The sequence below is a fragment of the Miscanthus floridulus genome, chromosome 2 (genome assembly GCF_019320115.1).
Source record: "Miscanthus floridulus cultivar M001 chromosome 2, ASM1932011v1, whole genome shotgun sequence".
NCBI classification, from domain to species: Eukaryota; Viridiplantae; Streptophyta; class Magnoliopsida; order Poales; family Poaceae; genus Miscanthus; species Miscanthus floridulus.
This window is the reverse complement of record NC_089581.1, coordinates 93,061,505-93,085,018: the sequence shown is the minus strand read 5'-3', so window position 1 is coordinate 93,085,018 and position 23,514 is coordinate 93,061,505. Positions and strand designations below refer to the sequence as shown.

Sequence of the window (23,514 nt, the reverse complement as noted above, 5' to 3'; positions counted from 1 at the left end):
CGGTCAAAGCCCGGCCGAGCCCCTCCCAGCCTTCCGATCTGGATCCGGCGGCTCAAATCCACCCCTGACCCGGTCAACCCTAGGTCAGCGGACATGTTAGCGCCCCGTTAGTGCCACGCAGGAGCCACGCTAGCATCAACGCGGTCAACACCGGTCAGCTCTAGCCATTTTGCAAAAGAGCCCGTGCAGTTTTCGATAATTAACCCTTAATCCAACACAGTTCAAAGTCAAGCCGAGCTTTTAGCAGTTTAGCCCTCGAGTTCCCTAGTTTTTATACCCGGGGTCCAAGCCCTTACAAAATGTTGTTTTTTATTTTATTTAAAATACAAAAATAGTTCTAGTAAATCACAGTTTTGCCACTAGACCTAGTTTTAGCCATAACTTGCGTGTCTTAGCTCTGTTTAAACCCGTTCTTGTTGCGTTAGGTCCGTAACGTAAGCTACGTGTTAGCAACGATGCTTACCATGTTCTATGCTTTTAAATTCAGACATAAATATGAATTTGATTAATGTTAATAAATGCCTTTTCAGTTCATAAAAAGCAATTTAGGTTTATAGCTTCGGTCTTTCACGAGTAAATGTTAATATAATTAATATCCACAATAGTACCTTTTTAATATAATCTGCTTAGTTGAACCTTGAATCATAAATGCTTTCGTATAGTCATTGTCACATGATTCTAAGTCTTCTAAATTATAAATATTTAAATGACTTAAATACTATGAAATATGTATTTATAAATAAAATAAGACTAAGGTTATACTTTGGCTTTAATAATTCAATTTGGCTAATTCAACTTTAGGATATTTCTCCAAAATGTCCATCACTTTAATTTGATAAATAAAATGCATCAAGCTTATAGCCTATCTTCTCCATTTGGTCGCAAGCATCTCGATAGACGTGTCCTCTTTAACGATAGCTCCGTTCTCGGTCGTTCTTACGCTCTCGCGACCGTAGCACCGAGCCATGTCGTTTAGTGTGCTCTCTTCAAGCGTTTCTTGTGAGTGATTTGTTCTTAGTTGTGTCTTGTTTGTTTGTGTTGCTTGATTGCTGCAAGTAGAGGAAGCATGGTTCGTTAGTGCTGAAGACAAGGAGCTAAGTACCGACAGTGAAGCAGAAGCTAGAGACCAGAAAGATAGAGGCCAAAGACTTCTGAGTAGCTTAACTTTGGGAAAAAGCCAAGTGCGGGCTCCCTTTGATCATATTGTACCATGAACTTTAATTACATTTACTTTTCATGCATGTGTCTAAATTATGCAAACCCTAAGGACATGACTAGTCTTTCTATTACCCTCCTTGTATTACCTAGGGTTCAATATTCGGGTAGTGTAGTTATGCTTAGCTGCTCCACCCACAATTATTACATGTTAATGAAAGTAATGATGACTAATGACTACTTTAAAGATGATTAATGGCTACTATGATGATGGAGAAGTAATGATGCTTATAGCATCGTGGTTGAGGTGATGAAAGGGGGAATGGGTATTGGAGGTTGGCCCGGTTCCCGAGGGTACCCGTGTCCGCCCTCCCTGAGGACCTGTTCGTGGAGTGGACATCTAGGACTTATCGTACAACTTCAAGCTATATGGCTCTAGCTTGACATAGTATCAGGACCTCTACTAGTAGAGTGCGGCTTACCAGGTTGGCGTAAGGGAGTAACCTAAGTACAGTATGTATCAAGTGGCGGTTGTCCGAGTCCCATGGCTATGGGGACGGCTATCGTGCGCTTAGGCAAAACCTTACGGGTTGCATTCTATTAGTTGGAACCTGTGAACAGTCTTGTAGTGAAACCCTGCCTGCTCACATTGGTAGTGTTTTGGGGAATGGACCGCCCCGAGCAAATGGGAATTACGACTTCAAGTGAAAGTGTACACATCTGCAGAGTTAAAACTGATATATCAGCCGTGCTCACGGACACGAGCGGCCCAAATCCTCGCATGATTAGAATTGGACTCACTTGAACTATGGAGATGGATACTTGGTTTGAGGTGGCTATCTCGTGCTTCGGTAGGATTGTTGTCCCGTGTTCTTAACTGGGGTTGCTACCCCGGGACACTTTTGAGGTTGCTACCTCGGTAATGCTGATGATTAATAATATTGTTAACCTCACTCTATTAATTAAAGGATTGGGATATTTCACTCACATTAGTAAACAGGTTGCTTAAATAAAAGTTTATCAACTAAAATGCTTAACTATGGTTAAACAGTGTCAGCATTTCCTTTGGTTATACCTTGCATGTCATATACTTTCTGCCTGTACTTGTTGAGTTCGGCATGGACTCACGCTTGCTATTCCCCCCACACCCCCCGTGTGTAGTAATGTGCTGCTCACAAGGACAAAGATGCGGAGGAGTTCTCTAGGGTCTGTCAGAAGTACTTGGTGTACTGGTCAGCCGTCCCTGAGAAGAATGCAGCCTCGAGGAGAAGTTTAGCAACCGTTTCGCGATACTCTGATAGTTGTAAATGTTAATATAAATATGCTTTCCATTTTATACCAACATTGTTTTGATATTTCTATTCTGTTGTTGTATGTGTGAACTTTCTGGGCACACATATGACGAATGCTTAATCTTCTTTAGAAAACCAGGCGTGACAGATGTGTTATGACAAATATCAGTGAAGAGCCGGAGGTTGACGGTGTGTTTGGGCAAATGGATACAGTTTTGTAATGGTACTATATATATATTTCGTTTTGGGGTGCCCACCAACATATTACACTTTCGAACTGTGTCCTGCCGCAAAATTTTCTTCTTTATAATGTTACGGTCAAAATTAACCCTTAATCAGTATCATTTTCAGCCCCAATCAGGTTGGAAAATTACCTTTCATTGCACCGTTAACCACCCCAATCGAAACCGTGGGGCTTGCCATAACTCCTCACGGCACGTGGGCCAGCGACCCGCACCGTCCAGTCAAGAACTCTCGAGTGCCCCGCCCAACTGATCTCCATTCGATTCCACAGCTGAGGCTGAAGCTCCGCAGTCACAACATTCAAATCTCTCTCTTCTCACTCTTTCTCTCTCTCACACACACAGAGACGGAGGCAAACCATGACGGAGTTGCCGCTGGCGGCGGGGCTGATGGACCTTCGCAACTGCAAGCTCTCCCCGAAGCCACCGCCGCCGCCGGCTCTGCCACTCCCCGCGCGCCGCCGCACGCACGCAACCGCCACGGCTACGACGGCTCCGTCCCCGCGCCGTGCGGTCCCCGAACTCCACTCCACTACCGGTAAGTGTTATTTGCTTTCCACTCCCTTCCCCTTCGTCTCGGTCCCTGATTTGGGTGTGCTGTCGCCGCGCGCAGAGCTGGCGGACGGGAGCATCGTCTTCCGCTTCGGACATCCTAAGTCCGAGGTGCTGGAGCCGGAGCCGGCGAGCCGAGATTTAGGAGTGACCGCAGAGACCGGTCCTGACTCTAGAGTCGCCCATGCCTCGGTCGCTGTGCCCGGCAGCCAGACGGAGCCAGTGCCTGACTCTGAACATGGAGTAGACGGCGTGCGAGTGGGCGCCACGGCTGGAGTTGAGGCGCCGAGCCCGAATACCGCAGCCGAGGCCTGGCCGACACCTCCACCACCTGACGCCGGCGTGGAAACCGGTGCTACTTCCGCCGCGCTCGAGGAGGCACCGGAGCAGGAGGCGGGTTCCAATGCTGCCGTTGATGTGAGTGGTGGCTTGGATGAGGCGACGGGAACGGCCGGTTTGGAGGACTCCAAGGCCGCGTCGGAAGGCTCCACCGCGCAGGATTTCGACACCGACATTGAGACGGAGTCCAGCGGCTCCAGCAGCGACGAGCAGAGAGCCGTGTTCGGCGTCTCCTTGCCACCACCGGTAAAGTGCTCTAATCTTCTGAATTTAGATGCGTAGTTTGTTGTACTTATCATGAACTTCTACTCTGTTTCATAAATGCATTCCCCTAACTAAACTAAAGTGATGATATTCTTCTGGAAAAAAAAAATTAAAAAACTGCCAAAATTTTTTGCTACTCCCTCTATTCCAAATTATAATTCGTTTGACTTTTTTTGACCTTAAGTTTGACCACTCGTCTTATTTAAAAATTTGTGCAAACATAGTCAAATTTAAGGCATTTTTGAAGAACTTTTATTAATAAAGCAAGCCACAACAAAAGAAGTGATATTTTGCGCAAATTTTTTAATAAGACGAGTGGTCATACTTGGAGTCAAAAAGGTCAAACGAATTATAATTTGGAATGGATTTAGTATTTCTTACTGAAATAATGGTAAATTTCTGGTATTGAGTTCATTCAATTAAGTGTGGAGTTCTACTTAGCGAGGATTTCTTCTTGATTCATGCTTGTGATGAAGTGCAAACTTAGAACTAGCGAAACTTGTAAGATGCTGTTGAGTAGAACATCTATGCTTGCTAAAATGGTGAACACAAACATCAAGCTTTTGTTGCAAAGTCCCCTTTTTCCTTCCATATTTCTTAAGCTCACTGACAGCCATATCTTTATTTTACTTTTGGAAGAATTAACTGTTATACTGTCTCTTTCCCCTTCTGTTCACATTGTTGATCATGTTTTATATCATGTATCGCTGTCGTGATATTTTTGTTTTGTTCGTTCATCACATTGTGACCATATCTTGTAGCTTGCAAGGGAACCTTCAACTAAATGACATCAGGTGACACATATGTATCCTTTATTTAAATACTAGCCTGTGGACTTTGTGTACAAAAAGGCAATATCATGGTGAACATTATGTGGCTTGTGGGCAGAAACCTTGTGCATTTATGTCATTGTATGGACACATCTGTTGGGAGTATTGGATTAGACTTGAATTTTTACATGTCTGGGACTAACGTGCTTGATCTCATCCTATAGGAACAAGTTAGCAACAAGGCGGATTGGAAAAATGACACTTCAGAGGCCAAGAGTTCTGATAGGTAATCTCTGTCTTACTTTGATTTTAAGTGTTCCAAACCATGTAGCTGTCAGTAATAGATTATTCTGCAATGGCTTCTACTGTTTTTATATGTGACACAGGTTTTTCTTCATTTAATTATCTCTTTCACACACCCTATTTTACAGGGTTTCCTGAGCTCTATGCTTGTATTTCAGAACTTAAAAAAATATCATTTTCTAATGTTTCAATTCACATCTAGGATGATTCTGGTAGCTCACTCGGCACATGTGTTATCGTCAGGTGCTGCAATATTGCCTCATCCTTCAAAGGTAAAAACTGTCTTCATATTCTGCTTTTGTCAATTTGTGAAATATTTAATCAATTTATTACTTCTCACTAATTGACAAGAAGAAATTTTACTTGTGAGATCTCAATTCCTATCTTGCTTTGTTAAGTAAAGTTCGCATGCTAATCTTTTCTATGAAATACTCCCTTAGGATGAAAAAAATTCATCAAAAGACCAACCTAACCGTTACTTTCCTGATGCTTGAGTTATGAACTTATGATATTTGTATACCCATTTCCAGGTAGCAACAGGTGGAGAAGATGCATATTTCATTGCAGCCAATGGCTGGTTTGGTGTAGCAGATGGAGTTGGCCAGTGGTCACTTGAAGGTAAACCTCATCATTTTTTTCATGCTTTGATTGTTAGTTCAACCTTATGAACTATGCTCAGACTTATGGGCACCAAGTTTCCTCACTGCAGTTCTATGTTGATAGAGCAGTTCATTTCAAGGAAACTATTCATTATCTGTCAGACTAATAGAGATTCTTATTCTTTAGAGAAAACAAATAGGTGTGGAACAAAATTTTCTGAGAGTGAACCATGTTAATTGGAGAACAAAATGATGTATAGACTGTGGAGAAATCTTGAACTAATAATCTGACATTACATTGACATACAACAACAACAACATAGCCTGTCAGTCCCAAGCAAGTTGGGTAGGCTAGAGTTGAAACCCAACAAGTGCCCCTAGTCACGGTTCAGGCACTTCAAGTTCTTCCATGCTATGAAGCAACCTGGATTATAGGATATACTCTGAAGCAACGTGTTCTAAAGAGGGCTTGAACATATTTTGGGCCTTGCCTTTTTTTATATCCCCATAGGAAATTCATAATACCCCATTTGGATGTAGATATTCAGCCTCAGAATTTTGAATTGGTATTGAGTAGTTCATAATGCAGTTGTTTGGATTGTTGAGAATTCAAAATTAGAATCCCAACACGCCTTCAGCCCCGACAAGACACCAACGATGCACCGCCCATTGCGTCTCTGTAACAGAACTGTCCAATTTATAAGAGCACAAGTACAATAGCAATCACCGAAGCGATCAAACTATCATACTTGAGCCCATATAAACCCGGTAGTCCGATGAAATCACGAAGGATCTCAAACAAATCAACATACAAACCAAGATCATACATGATTCAACACAACTAGTCACATGTTACATCACAGTTCACAAGTATCTCACATACATCGGAGTTCACATAGTTATTACAAACTAAGTTCAAATAGCGGAAGCAAAGTTGTTTGACATCAACATCACACTTAGTTCAAATACATGCCAGTACCACAGTCATTTTCAGCAAAAGCAGAACAGAGGGGATAACTCAGGAGTACCATGCCCCATGGTTTAGTCCTCATCTACGGCAGGACGAAGGCAGTTTTTACAGTACCCATGATACATCATGTCATCTGCAACAAGAGGGAATAAACCCTGAGTACGAGAATGTACTCAGCTAGACTTACCCGTCATAAATAAGAAATAATATGACTCCAAGGAGTATGCAAGGCTTTATCGGTGGAGTTAGCTTGACAACATTTTGCATAAAAGCTTAAGTAACATAACTTGGAGATTTAGTACCTCTAGCATCAATTTGAATACCTATTCAATTAAGCATATCTAGATTAGCATATGTACTAGAGCAATCACTTGATTAAGCTAACCAGCAGTAGTAACCATATCTGGTATAATAATTTAAGCATCATCGTAACCATCAAGTTTCTATTAAGTTACTCTACATTGCCGCTGCTCAGTCAAGTTTTCACTATTCGGGAGAGACGACGATTCGAATCGATTCCTACCCAGCTGGGGAATTATTCCTAACATAAACCCATACTTTCCCCGTCGGGGTCGCATTGGTTCACCTTTGGTATAACTCAGGAACTAACTTCTTGGGTCCGATCAGCGCCGCACCCTCAAAGATTCTGCCAGTCTACCAACCGTGATCAGTTATCTACCTATATGTTTCAGGTGATAGGAAATCATCTAACTTCTACCAGACTAAGCAAGGCTAAGCATATATTCGATCCTGGACCTACAAAGGATTCAAGATATATTTGCCTGGACAAGGATAATATATGCAACAAGTGTTTCCAACTAACTCCTATAACCTAATGCATCAAACATAAAGGACGCAAGTGATATTTGTAAAAACATAAGAGGATTATAGTGCTCCGGGGCTTGCCTTTCAAAAACGAGGAAGGTTGGTGGTCAGGACACTCTGGAAGATCTTCTAAGTTGACTCCTTCCGCCTGAACTTCCTGCTCCTGGGTTGCCTGCTGCTTCTCCTGATGCTCGGGTTCGAACTCGATGAACGTCACCCCTTTCGGGAAACCTATTACATGCATATACACAAATGAGTATCACCAATGCATAAGAGATGAGATGATATGATAAATTTTACATGCATGAGCATGGTTATCTGCAAGGTGCATGATAAGTTTGACATTCGTTGGCAAGATAGATGTATAACTTTCTTTTAATTGATCTATACTGTGTAGGTGCATATCTCTTCTATAATATAAGAAACATACACCTTCTGGTTGTTCTTATAGGGATAGGGGCAATTTCTTTCCCAATGGCTAGTCTTTGCAGTTTCAGCATGACATGCCGCTAGGTGGAACGTTGGAGCTCCCTTGTCTTGTGCTACCCTTTGGTAGGGCAACAGAAAAGGCCTTACGATACACTTTCTGGGTCTAACTGGTCTGTACCTTCTTCTGAGGTGGTCTATACTTTAGAGCAGGTGGGCGGAACTGGAATCTCGCAGCAATAGGAGCTTTTGACTGAGATGCACCTGCTTCATAAGCTCTTTTACGATTTTTAGATGCTGAATAGATGTTCTGGTTCTCTTGAGTTAAAGCATCACTAACAAACTCATTAAAAGTGACACATTTGCTGTTAGCTAGAGTCTTCATCAGCTTTGGACTAAGCTCTCTCTTGAAATTTGTAATTTTATTTGCATCCGTGTCAACAAACTCTGTGGCATACCTTGACAGATTGTTAAAGGCATGCAGGTACTCAGTTAGACTCTTGGTACTTTGTGTTAGCCTCATAAATTCTGTATGCTTCATGCTCATAAGACCTAGGAGAATATAATGTCCCCTAAATGCAGCCTTAAACTGGTTCCAGGTAATTTGAGCATCCTCAGGCAAAGTGAATCGATGATGACTGCACCAAATGCCAGCAGGCCCTTGCAACTGGTGTGATGCGTACTCTGCTTTCAGGTGTTCTGTCAGCCTTAAGAGATGGAAGTTCTGTTCAATTGTATTCAGCCATTCATCTGCCTGCAATGGCTCCTCTGCTTCCTTAAAGGTAGGAGGCTTGGTGTAAAGAAAGTCCTTAAAAGTGCTGAACTGGTTAGGTTCAGGTCCTTGGTGTTGGTTCCTTCCTCGTCCATGGCCATCATTCTGCGTAAGACCGCGTAGCACTTCTCCCATGGAACGTTGTGTCTCCATGAGCTGGGCCATCATCTCCGTTGGCGTGGGATGCGGTGGTGGTGGGAGGTCCTCATTGTCATTGCCAAGGGAACCACTACCACCCGCATCATCTCCACCAACTCCCTTACGAGTGCGCGTCATCTGCAGAATTGCAACCACAAGTAATTATTGATGATGCTAGAAAAATTATAAAGGAATTATATAATTATGCCAAATCGAATTTACTGGAAAAAAATTAACATTCATACAATAAAACAGAGGCATAATAATTCATTTCCACAACACAACATCACCAATTATATTACTTAACGATCACGTAATGCATTTCCATACATGCCAATACTTGCTAGCACACAAATTGAATATTTATGAAGGTTCAACAACAACATAGATTAAACATGCAAGGTTCCGAGATTACATCAAAGGAGTACATCATGAGATCGAAACCTACATTACGAGTTCATTACATAAAGGATCGAAGGTAGGGAGCTAGCGCATCTAGCTAGATATTATAGCTAAGCTACTCCCCGGAGTGGTCGCTGTCGATGTCGGACACATCATCACTGTGGTCGTCCTCAAAAGGCTCGACCTCTTCCTCAGACTCATCCTCGGCGTCCACCTCCATGCCATCGTCCTCAGCAATCAACACATTAGCATCTTCTTCCACCGCTGGAGCTGGAGGAAGAATTGGGTTCATCATGTAGTTGGGACGATGAACATCTAGCTATAGCTCCTCAATCTGGCGTATGAGTTCCTGCTCTCTGCGATCAAACTCCGTTGCCTGCCTAGTAGCCTGAAACACAGTCCGAATTCTAGCTGCCTCCCTAGTCTCAGCAAGGCGAATGACCTCATCCCTTTCAGCACGGACGTCCTGTAACTTTGCCCTAGCTATATCTCTTTTTGCAACAGCATTTACCAACTGAACCCGGCGAGCTTCCAGAGCTGTAATAGCATTATCGGCTTCTTGCTGAGCCTCTCTAGCTACTCTTCGATGCCTGCGCACATGCCCTCGTAGCTAGCGTTGCGCGGCCTGTGCTCGCTGGAGTTCTAGAAGCAGCTGACGTGGCTGTCTTGGCGGGAGTAGAACATCTTCAGGACGGCGAACATAGCGCTCATAGCAGCACTAGAGCTCTCTACTCGCTCATCATGGTCCCTTACCAGTGCATTGCCGCCCGACTGCATCCAAGCGGTCACCGACGGATCCACCCGGGGAAAGGTTCCGGCTAGACCATTGACAACTCATTACCAAACTCCTGACAGATCTCACTCAGTGCCTCCAAAGCTGCCACTTGGGCACCTTCTCAAGGAGATTGCCCATCTGACTCAATACTCCAACCTTGCCATTGTAGATTGTCTGCACGAGCTGGAATGGTAACTCACACATCATACCATGGCTGCCTCTCAGCTGTCACTTTCCTCCAGAAGTAGCGGGGTGGCTGAGCGTACCCAACTGAGTTTAGCACCCTCCGTAGCAAGGTCGGAGTGCCAAACACAGCCAGTAACGTGTCATTGCGAGGCGGGGCTCCTGATGCTGCCATCTGTAGCAAAGTGTGCAACTCTTGTGAGAGGATATCATACGTGAGAAGAAATTTAATGAATGGGGTAAGCAATTATAGATAAGGGAGGAATGCAAAAATGTAAATGCACGAGTGAACATGATGCATGCACGTTCCATACGTCCTCACGAATCTTAGAAAAAATTTAAAATTCTAACAACCTATACAGTGGCATACATACGTTCTCTCAATATACATAACTAATCGGGCTACACGTTTCGCTGTTAGTGTACCTGCACAAGAATTTCATTTTCAGCCCAACCCAACACTTATATATGCAAAAAATGTAAATCTAGGCTCTAGGTTACAACTAAATACTTTCATATTATATCCATACATATACTTTCGTATCAAAGGTACCCGAAAGTAAATACGCGCCATACATACATATAAATATACATTTACAACCGTATCAAAGCTAACCCACAATTAAATACCTTAGTATACCGTAGTACCAAAGCTACCTCTCCTCTTAGACTGCACGTTCACCCTTGCGGTCTTGCCACTCTTACCTTGGGCGTAGAAGCAATTGATCCATACATTACCACTCAAGTGAATGGCATTCGTACAATAGCACGCCGTATGGACAACGAAAGTAAAAACTCATCCCATGTTAGTACTTAAATAGCAACCTAATAGTCCTTAACTGGGCATAAAGAAGATGACCACTGGCATACTTTAGATTTTTATAAAATAAAACCTTTGTTTTAAATACACATATGACAAGTTTAATGTTGAATCTTGCTCCAATGCCAGCTGTAACTGAACCGTCCAATTTATAAGAGCACAAGTACAATAGCAATCACCGAAGCGATCAAACTATTATACTTGAGCCTATATAATGCTCCGGAGCTTGCTTTTCATGAACGTGGAAGGTTGGTGGTCAGGACACTCAGGAAGATCTTCTAAGTTGACTCCTCCTTCCACCTGAACTTCCTACTCCTGGGCTGCCTGCTCCTCCAGATGCTCGGGTTCGAACTCGAGTAGCGTCACTTCTTTCGGGGAACCTATTGCATGCATATGCACAAATGAGGATCACGAATGCATAAGAGATGAGATGATATAATAAATTGTACATGCATGACCATGGTTATCTGCAAGATGTATAATAAGTTTGACATTCGTTGTCAAGGTAGATGTATAACTTTCTTCTAATTGATCCATACTGAGTATGTGCATATCTCTTCTATAATACAAGAAACATACACTCACCAAATTCTAGTAACCTAAGATAAAGTTGTTCATTATTTATATGTATGTATGAAGGGTGTTCCGCTCGTCGCCGGCCAGCCTCCGCGACAGGTCTCCGGCTCTCCGAGTACGAAGCCTCGATGGAGAACTACCAGGCCTAGCCCTACGGCCTGCGAAACGCTGCCTCCAACTACGCGTATAATATACAACGCTGCTCGGATCTGTGTTTTGTACATCAGCCTCGGCCGAGGCCAAGCAACTTCGTCAACATGATCCGGATTGAGGATTATCAAGAAGGATCCGTCCACACGGTCCAAGAGGGACTCCAGCTCCTCGTCTGGCATCGCATCTAACGCCTCCGTCCACACCGAGCTCCAGCATCACGACGATGAAGGCGTCGAATACGATTTGGATATCCCAGACCACGCCTCGGGGTTCCCACAATTCCCGTCTTTCCCGCCAAGGCGAGGGGGTTTGATCAATGTTGTCAGCAATGACGAACCGCCAGTAGTTGGCGAAACAGAACAAGAAAGGATTGCACGCGAGGCACGCAATATTGACCGGTTTAATCGCTGGCAAATCGAAGCTGAAGCAGAAGGGGAGGCACGACGCATAAGGGTCCAGCCACGCGACCTCAACAATGCTTTCGACAGGGTGGGGGACAAACAGGTCTTCAGGACTCCAAGCGTCAATGTAGCCGTCGCTATGGCGACAATGCAACGGCTACCCAACACCCCCGAAACCCAGGCAGTTCGCGATGATATACAAGCTTATTTGACGGCTGCTATGGCTCAGACCGCGGAGATGGTGAATCAAGCCCGGGCTCCATCCGTTTAAGTCGAATCAAGCCACAGCCGCCAATACTTAAGTCGCTCACAGCCACTCAACCAACGTGGCTCGCGCAACAACGACCCATCAGACAACCGTCAAGGCGGAAACGGTGGTCCTGATGGTGGTCGGGACGACAACCGCCGTCTGGAGGACAACCGCCGCGATGTTCGGGATGACAACCGCCGAGATAACCGCGATAATCGTCGCGGCCGCAGGGTTAATCAGGATGGCAACCGGGATCACCGTGATGGCAATAACGATCTCCGCCGCTACCTCGGGGAACGTGATCTACGTGATCGCATCAACCAGAGAGCCAACGATCGAGCATCCCACGAAAGTTATCATCGTATGGATTATGACACTGTCTACGGCCCGCCGGGTTTGAAGCAGTTTACTCCGCACCTTCGCCAAGTCATATGGCGCAAAAACTTCAAGCTCGAGAAACTTCAGAAGTACGACGGCAAGGAAAACCCCGAATTATGGGTCACCAATGGCTGGTCAGCTTGCCGGCGAACTACTTCGATTCTTGGCAAGAGCTCAAGCAAGCCTTCATCGACAACTTCATTGCTACTTGCGAACAACCCGGCAACAAATATGATCTGCAACGGATTCGAGATCGAAAAGATGAGCCACTGCGCGAATACGTTCGGCGTTTCTCGGAGATGCGCATCAAGGTCCCATCAATCTCCGACAACGAGGCAATCGAGGCTTTCATCACTGGCCTCCGCTTCCATGACGCCCTAAGGGACAAGCTCCTGCGCAAGAGGCCCGAATCGGTCACGGCGCTCCTGGCCACCGCTAAGAAATATGCGGACGCCGATGACGCTAAAAAGATAATTATCGAAGAAGCAGCAAGGGTTCCACGCTCCGACCACCCCCACACCGCGACGACTACCACAGCAACCGTTGTCGGAACGACAATTTTGACCGCCGCAACCAGCGCAACGACTCCCGCGACCACCGCGACCAACGTAATCAGCGGCATAACTACCGTGACGATTACCGGGGCAAGCGTGCTCGGGAAGACGACGGCGAGGTCAATACCGTTAAAAAGGGGGCGGACGTCGTAACTACGAAGACGACTACGCCAAAGCATTGAAAGGGCCCTGTCAGCTCCATCCCAAGTCAAACCATACTATGGAGAATTGCCGCGTTCTCAAGTCTTGTCTGGGTCTATCTCCTTCAGGTACCCAGCCTCCAGGATCATCAGAGGCTAGGGGTCAAAAAACAAACACATTCACCGTAAGGTGAAGTGTGTCCACTTAGTCCCAGAGCCTGGTAGTAGGTAACGTAGGCACGTGGTGCCAGGGTCTAAAAAGAATTCCCAGTTAAGTTGAGAACCCAATCATCGTACAGATGATACGAGATGCACCGGCAGGTGCATCGTACCGATGTAGTCCCCGAGCTTGCTGGAAGGCAAAGTATGAGCCTTGTAGGAAGGTCTAAATAAATGTCTCTCAACTGTATGTGAGTACAAATCACATGTAACCGAGGAGAATGATCTCCGAGCAATGGTCGGGACAGTCCCCGAGGACATTAGTAGTCGGAGTAGTCCCCGAGCACGGCAGTGGTCTAGGCCTGGACCGGAGCACAACAGTGGTCTGGGCAGTCCCTAAGCACGGCAGTGGTCTGGGCAGTCCCCGAGCACGGCAGTGGTCCGGGCAGTCCCCGAGCACGGTAGTGGTCTGGACCATCCTTGAGCACAAGACATGCAGCAAAGAAACGAACGCCGCTTGTACTATTAATTGGTGTATTTATTTATCTTCTTATTCTGTCAAGTCCAATCGTACACGCCTGGTCAAAAAAGCAGACGGGTATAGCACGTCATACTGTCATCTTGCCCTGTCTAGCAAACAGTCGTTTGGCACCTGTAAGGAGGTGCGTCAGTGTGGGCCCTCCCACACTAGCAACGAAGAGGCGCGTACACTGGTAACGAAGGGACGCATTTATTGGCGTAGATTTCAAGGTTGTGAAAACAACCGTCTGCGGCGCGTGCGCACGTCTTCCAAGAATCTCGGGCGGACGAAACGACGGAGCTCTTAGTTATTTATAATATAGAACTGGTAAGTTACTTTTTATCGATCCCCATTATCATTCGCCGCCGCAGCCTTCTTCTTCCTCTTGCCGAACCCTATACCTCCGAAAGCATCACCAATCCCCCCTCCACCGCATCCACCCCTTTAGCAAGGACAGATTAATGGCGAAGAGAGACGCCCAGAAGAAAACCGGAGTCATGGCGAAGGAGTGGTGGAAGTCAAGGAGTAACGAGCAGACCATCGAAGACCTCGTCACCATGGGAGTGCTCCACAACAAGGCACTCGTGGGATGGCGCGCGCCGGAAGGAGAAAGCTACCCCGATCCACAACCAGGTGAGATTGTGGTTTTCGAGGATTTCTTCAAGCGGGGTTTTGGGGTTCCAGTGCACCCTTTCTTTCAGGGGCTCTGTTTGTATTACGAGATTGGGATTTGCAATCTGCATCCCAACTCGACTCTTCTTGTCTCCACCTTCATCCATCTTTGCGAAGCCTATGGTGGTTTCCAGCCCCATTTCGACCTCTTTCGCCATCTGTTCTGTCTGCGGAAGAAAGAGAGCGGCGGATCGAAAATAGCCGGAGGCGTATACCTCAATCTGCATGACGGGATGAAGGCCCAGTACTTGCACTGCCCTTGGAACACATCACTGGACGACTGTACAAGAAGTGGTTCTACATCCGTGAAGAGCCAAACACGATCACCCTGTGCGACGTGGGGTTCATTCCGGAGAAGAAGAACAGCTGGTCGGAGAAGCCCGAGCACTTGGAGCAGATCGCAGAACTGCTTGGGATGATCCCGTGGGAGAAACTGGATGGTCCAAGCGTGGTCGGGAACTTCATCAGCCGAAGGAAATCCCAGAGGTCGAAGAGACCCTAAAAGTTGAACGAGCGGCAAAACGTCTGGTGACAGAAGTCCAGGTATGTTTGGCTTGACCACTTGATCCTGCTATTTAGTCGAACTGTCCGACTTAGCTTGTTTATATACATGACTTGATGAAGACCGCAAAGTACCGAAAGAGGTGCTTCGACCAGATTGAGGGAATCACGGCAAACAATAGAGAACTGGCGGCCGAGGTGGAACGCTTGCGCCGCCAACTTGAAGCCACCGACTAGGAGAGGACGGAGCAAGAGGCACAGAACCAGAACCTGGTCGTCCAGCTCAGTAACAAAGAGCAGGAAAGAACAAGTAAGTTGTCACTTTATCACAGCAAGTGCATGACACGTGTTGTTGCATTGTTGGTAGTGACAACTGTAGTGCAGGCTTAGAAACCGAAGTAACCCGCCTCCAAGAGGAGAATAGCCGTGTGACCGCAGAGTGTGGTCGCCTGAAGGAGGACAACGAGAAACTGGCGCGCGACCAGTCTCAACTCCAGGACCGCACAACCAAGATGAAGGAGGAACTGAAAAGTAAGTGTTCCAGACCACCTTTCTCATTCTGTTGCCCGCCTTATCTTGTCGTGCTGTTACATTTTGATGTCTTTTACGGTTTGCAGTTTTAAAAGTCAATGCCAAGAAACATCTAGAAGCCGTGATGAAAGATCGTGACGGCTGGAAGGCGCGATGCCTAGAGACCACCGAGGATCGGGACACATGGAAGAACCGGTGCCACGAAGTGGCAACTGGCATTTTGCCCGTCCTCGACCTTATCGATCCGGCGCTTACAGAGGAAACGCCAAGGACGCTGCAGCTCGGACTGGTCGAGAGATGCCGAAAGGCATGGAGTTGGTTCCAAGAGTTCGTGAAGGAGGCGGGTGAGTACACAGGTGCGCATGTGCTAAGCATGGTGCGTGCCCACTACCCCCTGATCGATCTCAAGCGCCTGGAGGCTAGGTACCCGAAGGAGGTAGACCCAAACAAGGCTGAGGAGCTTCGGATGACCCAGCTGGACTTGTCCTCAAAGATCATTGGCGACATTAACCTATGTGGAGGTGGGACAACACCTGTACAAGGTACGCCATCGACAAATCAGCTGGAAACGCCAGCAGTTGCAAGCCAACCGACGAAGCCTGCGGTCTCGACCAGCCAGGCATCGGCGGGGCCATCCTCTTCAGCTCGACCAACACAAGAGTCCCCGAGACTCGAGTAGGATATCGGAAGCAACGAGCAGTAGGTGCCGTGCCCTCCGACCAGCCAATGGAATAGGCTTAGAGCTGTAGAAGGACATAGTTGTGTTATTATAAACTTGGGCCTCTTCAGGCAAGCTTGTAACAACGTAACTGTATATCATCATAAGCTTGTTTGATTTGTATAAAACGTATTTAAGCTTGAAAATCATGTTGGTGTAACTAAGTGAGAACATGTTAACGTTCTGTTTAGTTGTAGCATTTTGCTCGACACGTCATCCCAAAAAGTTTGTGCGGCCCTAGTTTGCCATGTGGTCGGAGTGTGAGGTGTGTGACCTGTGCACACGTAGACGCGGAAAAGTCAAACCAAGGGGGACTTGTCGATCACCCGTAACGTAGAGAGCGGATCCCATGCACGCGTTGGGAGGAACCGGAGTCAGGGCCTGCTCCAAAAACCGTAGAAGGAATGGTGGTCGGCTTTTACTGGCTAAGTTAGAATAACCATAAAATGCGAAGTTACACATTAGAGTGGTCGGAGAAATCATAATAGCTTTATTGGAGTAAATCGAAAGTACAAAAGGAGTACATATCTCAGTGGTTAAGCATAGAAATGTCTAAGCTTGTCGATGTGCCACGAGTTTGGTACGTCCGTACCGTCCAGGTGAGCTAACCTGTAAGACGTTGGTCGTGTGACTTCCTTGATCATGAAGGGCCCCTCCCATGGGGTTGCGAGTTTATGGACACCAGCCTGGTTCGTCTTCCACTTCAGGACCAGGTCCCCGACCCCGAAGAACCGCTCTTTAACGTTCTTGTTGTAGTACCTGCGCAAAACAGCAAGGTATTTGGCCGTACGTATACAAGAATCGAGCCGCTTCTCTTCTGCGCTATTCACCTCTAGCTCCCGTACTTCATTGACCTTGCCTTCGTCGAAGTTCTCTACCCGTGCTGATCTGAAAGCTATATCAGCTGGGTGGACTGCCTCAGCGCCGTAAACCATAAAGTACGGTGAGACGCCGGTGTTACGACTGGGCTGGGTTCTGAGGCCTCAGACCACAGCTGGTAACTCTTTGAGCCATCTTCCGGGAGCTTTGTCATTTTCTCTGTACATCCTCTTCTTCAATGCGTCCAAGATCATGCCATTTGCCCGCTCGACTTGTCCATTAGCTTTAGGGTGCGCCACCAAGACGTATTTTACTACTATGCTCCTTTCATCGCAGAAGTGCCAAAAAGCGTTCCCGGTGAACTGAGTACCCAGATCAGTGATGATGCTGTTGGGTATGCCGAAACGGTGGATGACCTGGTCGAGGAACGTGACAGTCTTTTCTGAGGATGCCTGTACCAGAGGCATGTATTCTATCCACTTAGAAAATTTGTCGATCAGCACAAAGACGCATGTAAATTTCCCAGGAGCCGGTTTGAAGGGCCCGATCATATCCAGTCCCCAGCATGCAAAGGGCCAAGAGGCTGGTATTGTCTAGATCTCATGTGCTAGTACGTGGATTCTCTTGGCGAAGAACTAACAACCCTCACAGTGGCGGACTAGCTTCTCTGCGTCGGCTACTGCTGACGGCCAATAGAACCCTGCTCGGAAAGCCTTACCGACCAGCGTTCTTGAGGCTGCGTGGTTGCCGTAGGAGCCAGAGTGGATTTGGTCCAGGAGATGTTCGCCATCCTCCTGGGATATACACTTCATTAAGATTTCTTCCTTTGCGTTCTTGCGCCATAACTTGCCATCGACGAGCAGGTACTGCTTACTGCGACGCATCAGGCGTTCGTTTTCTGTCCGATCAGTGTAACCGCTGCCATTTGTTAGGTACTTGATGAAAGGTATTCTCCAGTCGGGCTCATGAGTGGTCGGAGGCGTTTCGGTGGTGCTCGACGCCGGAACCGTAGCCACCAATTGTTGGTCTGGAGGCTTGTCTGCCGTGAAATCTTCCTCTTCGATGGAAGGCGTGAGCAGATCTTGGACGAATATGCCATGTGGGATTTTGGCTCAGGATGATCCTAACTTTGACAGCGCATCTGCTGCTTGATTCTTGTCCCGGACCACGTGTATGTACTTGATGCCATAGAACATGCCTTCCAGCTTTCTGATCGATTTGCAGTATGCATCCATCTTTTCGCTGGTCGTGTCCCAGTCCTTGTTAAGTTGGTTGATGACCAGAGCAGAGTCTCCGTAGACATAGAGACGTTTAACGCTGAGCTCAACCGCAATGCGCAAACCATGTAGACATGCTTCGTACTCGGCGGCATTATTAGATGCTGGAAAATAAATCCTGAGGACGTACCAGAGCTGCTCCTTGGAGGGTGACACGAAAAGGACTCCTGCCCCCGCACCGTCAATATTGAGAGAACTGTCAAAGTACATCGTCCAATACTCGTCGGACCCTAGAGAGGCAGACGTGCTTAAGTTTGTCCACTCGACGATGAAATCGACGAGTGCCTGAGACTTGATTGTAGTACGGCTTGCAAATTCCAAGGAAAAGGGGCATAGCTCCATTGCTCATTTAACGATGCGCTCGTTCGCATCCTTGTTGCTAATGATGTCTCGCAGAGGGTACTCAGTCATGACCACCACACGATATCCGTCGAAGTAATGTTTCAACTTTCGGGATGTTATCAGTATGGCATAGATCAACTTCTGAATCTGTGGGTACCTGGTCTTGGACTCATTGAGTACCTCACTGATGAAATAGATTGGCCGCTATACCTTGTAGACGTGGCCGGGCTCGTTGCGCTCGACCACCATGGCCGTGGAGACCACTCGATTAGTAGCCGCAATGTAAAGCAGGAGTGTTTCGTCTTCTCTGGAAGCAGTAAAGACTGCAGGTGATGTAAGGTATTGTTTCAGCTGTGTGAAAACAGCGTCTGCTTCCTCCGACCGCTCGAACTTTTCGGATGCTTTGAGCAGTTTAAAGAACGGTAATCCTTTTTCGCCTAATCTTGATATGAAACGGCTGAGGGCGGCTATGCATCCGGTAAGCTTCTGAACATCCTTTACCTTTTTGGGCGGCTTCATGTCCAAGACAGCTTTGACTTTCTCCGGGTTAGGGCGTATGCTGTCGTGACTGACGACGTTGCCAAGTAGTATGCCAGAAGGAACACCGAAGATGCACTTTTTTGAGTTTAATTTCCACTGGAATGTGTTAAGGGCTGCAAAGGTGCGTTCCAGGTTGTCAACAAGGGTATGTGCTTCCTTGGTTTTGACAACTATATCATCAACATAAGCCTCGACGAGGTCGTCTTTTATCTCTTCTTTAAGGTAGGCCTGTATAGCGCGTTGGTAGGTAGCCCCGGTGTTCTTGAGCCCAAACGACATGGTTGTGTAGCAGTAGGCGCCGAAAGGCGTAATAAAAGATGTCTTGATCTGGTCGTCCTTTTTGAGAGCGATCTGGTGATAACTAGAGTAGCAATCAAGAAAGGAAAGCAGCTCGCAACCGGCGGTTGAATCTACGACCTCGTCTATGCGAGGTAAACCGAAGGGGTCCTTAGGGCAGTGTTTGTTGAGATCAGTGTAATCAACGCACATTTTCCATTCATTATTTTTTTTGCGTATAAGAACCGGGTTGGCTAACCACTCCGGGTGATACACTTCTTTGATAAATCCGGCTGCCAAAAGCCGTGTAACTTCTACCCTATTCGCCTCCTTTTTGTCGCGAGCGAACCGTCGTAGCTTCTGCTTGATAGGTTTGGCCTTGCCGTTGACATTTAAGGAGTGCTCGATCAAGTTCCGAGGTACACCGGGCATGTCAGCAGGTTTCCATGCGAACACATCCATGTTGCTCCTCAAGAACCTGACGAGCGCGTCTTCCTATTTGGGATCTAGGTTGGCCCCGATAAGGGCCATTTTGCTGGGATCGCCGTCGACCAGCTGGATCACATTGTGCTCCTTGGACTTGATGTTCTTACGTGGAGCCTCGAGCTCTAGGATCTTCAGGTGGTCGGCGGAGGTCTTCTTGGCGTCGAGCATGGTCTCGGCCATGCGAATAGAGAGGTCGTGAGCCTCTGCTATTTTGAAGCTATCGTCCTCACAAGTATAAGCTGCGTATACGTTGCCCCTGAGGGTTAGAACTCCTTTCTCGTTAGACATCTTGAGCACCAGATACCTGTAATGAGGTATGGCCATGAACTTGGTGAGCGACGGTTGACCAAGAATAGCATGGTAGGTGCCGTCGAAGTCAGCGACCACGAAGTTGACGTAGTCAGTGCGGAAGTGGTCCGGGGTCCCGAATTGCACAGGTAGCGTGATCTGCCCGAGAGGTGTAGAGCTCTGTCCGGGGAGAACACCCCAGAACTGTGCCTCGTATGGCTTAAGATTCGCCTGTGTTATCTTCAGGGCGGGCAGACTGTTCTTGAATAGTATATCGATGGAGCTGCCGCCGTCGATCAGCACTCTGTCGAACTGAACCTTGTTGATGCAAGGATCAAGGACCAGGGGAAAACGTCCTGGCTCAGGTATTGCGGCCCATTGGTCCTTTCTGCTGAAGGAGATCTCACGGTGAGACCATGGAGGGAGCCGCGGATCGGCGAGGAGATTATCGATGTTGGCCACGTTCAAGCAAGGGCGAGCGAGCAGCTTGCGTTCTCATTTGGTCTCGATGGACACTTTGCCTCCGATGATGGTGTGCACGCGATCGGTTGGCTTGACGTACTTGTGACGGGGATCTACGTCTTCATCGTCGTTGTCCTCGTTGCGCTGTTCTCCTGCGTCGTTAGGCTTGTCGGATGTGTCCGGAGCCTGTTGACGCGTGTAGATAGACTTGAGAACGCGGCAATTCTTCATAGTATGGTTTGACTTAGGATGGAGCTGACAGGGCTCTTTCAATGCTTTGGCGTAGTCGTCTTCGTAGTTACGACGTCCGCCCCCTTTTTTAACAGCATTGACCTCGCCGTCGTCTTCCCGAGCACGCTTGCCCCTGTAATTGTCACGGCGGTTACGCCACTGATTACGTTGGTCGCGGTGGTCGCGGGAGTCGTTGCGCTAGTTGCGGCGGTCAAAATTGTCATTCCGACCACGGTTGCTGCGGTAGTCGTCGCGGTGTGGGGGGTGGTCGGAGCGTGGAACCCTTGCTGCTTCTTCGATAATTATTTTTTTAGTGTCATCGGCGTCCGCATATTTCGTAGCGGTGGCCAGGAGCGCCGTGACCGATTCAGGCCTCTTGCGCGATAAAAGCCTCGATTGCCTCGTTGTCGGAGATTGATAGGACCTTGATGCGCATCTCCGAGAAACGCCGGACGTACTCGCGCAGTGGCTCATCTTTTCGATCTCGAATCCGTTGCAGATCATATTTGTTGCCGGGTTGTTCGCAAGTAGCAATGAAGTTGTCGATGAAGGCTTGCTTGAGCTCTTGCCAAGAATCAAAGTAGTTCGCCGGCAAGCTGACCAGCCATTGGTGACCTGCATGGCCAACAGCGACTGGGAAGTAGTTAGACATGACGTGCTCGTCAGCCATGACTGATCTGCACGCAGTTTCGTAGAGCATGACCCATAATTCGGGGTTTTCCTTGCCGTCGTACTTCTCCTTTTCCACACGACCAACGCCTCTTTATAGGATTCTAAAAACCAATTTAATAGTCATCCAAACAACAGAATTTGAATCGTGGCCAAATTCAATACCAAGGCTGATTTGGTATTTGAACCCAGTACAATTCTATGTCCCTGAATATACTTCCTCCCGCAAAAAAAACTACTGTATTACACTAAAAGATCCTAACTTGCTTGCTATAGAATCAATTAAGGATTTGAAGGCTGCTTTTAGCATCATACTCTAGGAGAATGAAATTCTAAAATGTCAAGGGTTTAAGGCTCCAGCCATAATTTATTTGTCAAAATTTCAAAGTTGGAAAACACACCGAGTGCTGATGTAAATTCTGTGCTCAGGAATCAACGCAGGGCTTTACGCAAGAGAACTAATGGATGGTTGTAAAAAGTTCATTACTGAGAAGCAAGGGGCTCCAGATCTTAGACCTGAGCAAATTCTTTCCAAAGCAGCAGATGAAGCATGTTCACCTGGTTCTTCCACTGTATTAGTTGCTCACTTTGATGGCCAGGTCTGTTTTTTTTATGAACACTTTACCATTTTTCTTATTGACCTTTTTCATGGTGCTCACTGCACTTGTCAATGTTACAGGTCCTTCAAGCATCAAATATTGGGGACTCTGGGTTTTTGGTGATAAGAAATGGAGAAGTGTTCGAAAAGTCTAAACCTATGGTTTATGGTTTCAATTTCCCACTACAAATTGAGAAGGGAGATGACCCCTTAAAGCTTGTACAGGTGCAAATAATGACCAACCCTGGTAATCGTATTCAACCACATGAATAGTTAAATATTAACGTTTGGGCTAATATTTCATTCTTCAGAATTATACTATTGATCTAAAGGAAGGTGATGCAATTGTGACGGCAACTGATGGCCTTTTTGATAATGTATATGAGCATGAAATAGCTGGAATTATCTCCAAGTCGTTACAGGCAGATCTAAAACCAGCGGTCAGAATCAACTATCTTTGTAAATAAAAATGTCCAATGCGAAACAAAATGACTCAATTGCAATGGTTGTTCTACTTGCAGGAGATTGCAGAACACTTGGCTGCGAAGGCCCAGGAAGTAGGGAGGTCTGGAGCTGGGAGAAGCCCATTTTCAGATGCTGCTCTGTCGTTTGGGTACCTTGGCTTCAGTGGGGGCAAACTGGATGACATAGTCGTTGTTGTATCAATTGTCCGGACATGAAATTTGAGTTATAGTATAAGATAAGATAAGATGACTGCATGCAGAGAAGAAGCTCATGTTTTGTGGAGGCTCAACACCAAGCGGCCAAGCGGGTTGCCCCATCAGTATCCTATACTGCAAGAAGTGTAGCTATGTGGTGATTTCTGGAACGTTCAGGGCCTATGCATGAACATCATACACCGTGCTCGATGATCAATAGGCGGGCCAATAGCCATTTGACAACAGCATTGTAGCGAAGCTCCTTCCTGTTGCCCTTGCCAGTGTACTGGCGCAGCATTTTTATTTGGGTAAAGTTCACTTTAGGACCTCCAACTATTGTAGAAGTATGGATTTCAACCTCCAACTTTAAAACCGGATAACATTGGCCCTTTAACTCTCGAAAAAGTTTACTTTAGGACCCTGGCTGGTTCCCAGGCGGTTTTGCATGGCACTGTAGCAGTGCTGACGTCAGCGATGACGTCAGCAC

General features: G+C 46.8%; 1 protein-coding gene and 1 long non-coding RNA gene across 2 annotated transcripts; both read left to right on the top strand.

Annotated features, from left to right (window-relative positions):
• Window positions 1-2,918: 2,918 nt before the first annotated feature.
• On the top strand, window positions 2,919-23,489 carry LOC136539199 (probable protein phosphatase 2C 71). The gene is made up of 9 exons (XM_066531135.1): window positions 2,919-3,227; window positions 3,303-3,826; window positions 4,839-4,900; window positions 5,120-5,189; window positions 5,448-5,535; window positions 22,200-22,369; window positions 22,450-22,593; window positions 22,680-22,808; window positions 22,890-23,489. The coding sequence occupies exons 1-9, from the start codon at window positions 3,050-3,052 to the stop codon at window positions 23,046-23,048; spliced, it is 1,524 nt and encodes a 507-aa protein (XP_066387232.1). The 5' UTR covers window positions 2,919-3,049; the 3' UTR covers window positions 23,049-23,489.
• Window positions 13,295-16,315, top strand: LOC136539198 (uncharacterized). Its single transcript, XR_010779594.1, has 3 exons — window positions 13,295-15,173; window positions 15,255-15,441; window positions 15,516-16,315. It is a non-coding gene; the product is annotated as an uncharacterized lncRNA (long non-coding RNA).
• Window positions 23,490-23,514: the final 25 nt, after the last annotated feature.

Excerpts from the sequence above, each read along its gene's own strand:
- LOC136539199 (XM_066531135.1), top strand. The coding sequence starts at position 3,050 with ATGACGGAGTTGCCGCTGGCGGCGGGGCTGATGGACCTTCGCAACTGC. Across the intron at positions 3,827-4,838 it reads GCGTCTCCTTGCCACCACCG|GAACAAGTTAGCAACAAGGC; the intron begins GTAAAGTGCTCT and ends CTCATCCTATAG. Across the intron at positions 4,901-5,119 it reads GAGGCCAAGAGTTCTGATAG|GATGATTCTGGTAGCTCACT; the intron begins GTAATCTCTGTC and ends ATTCACATCTAG.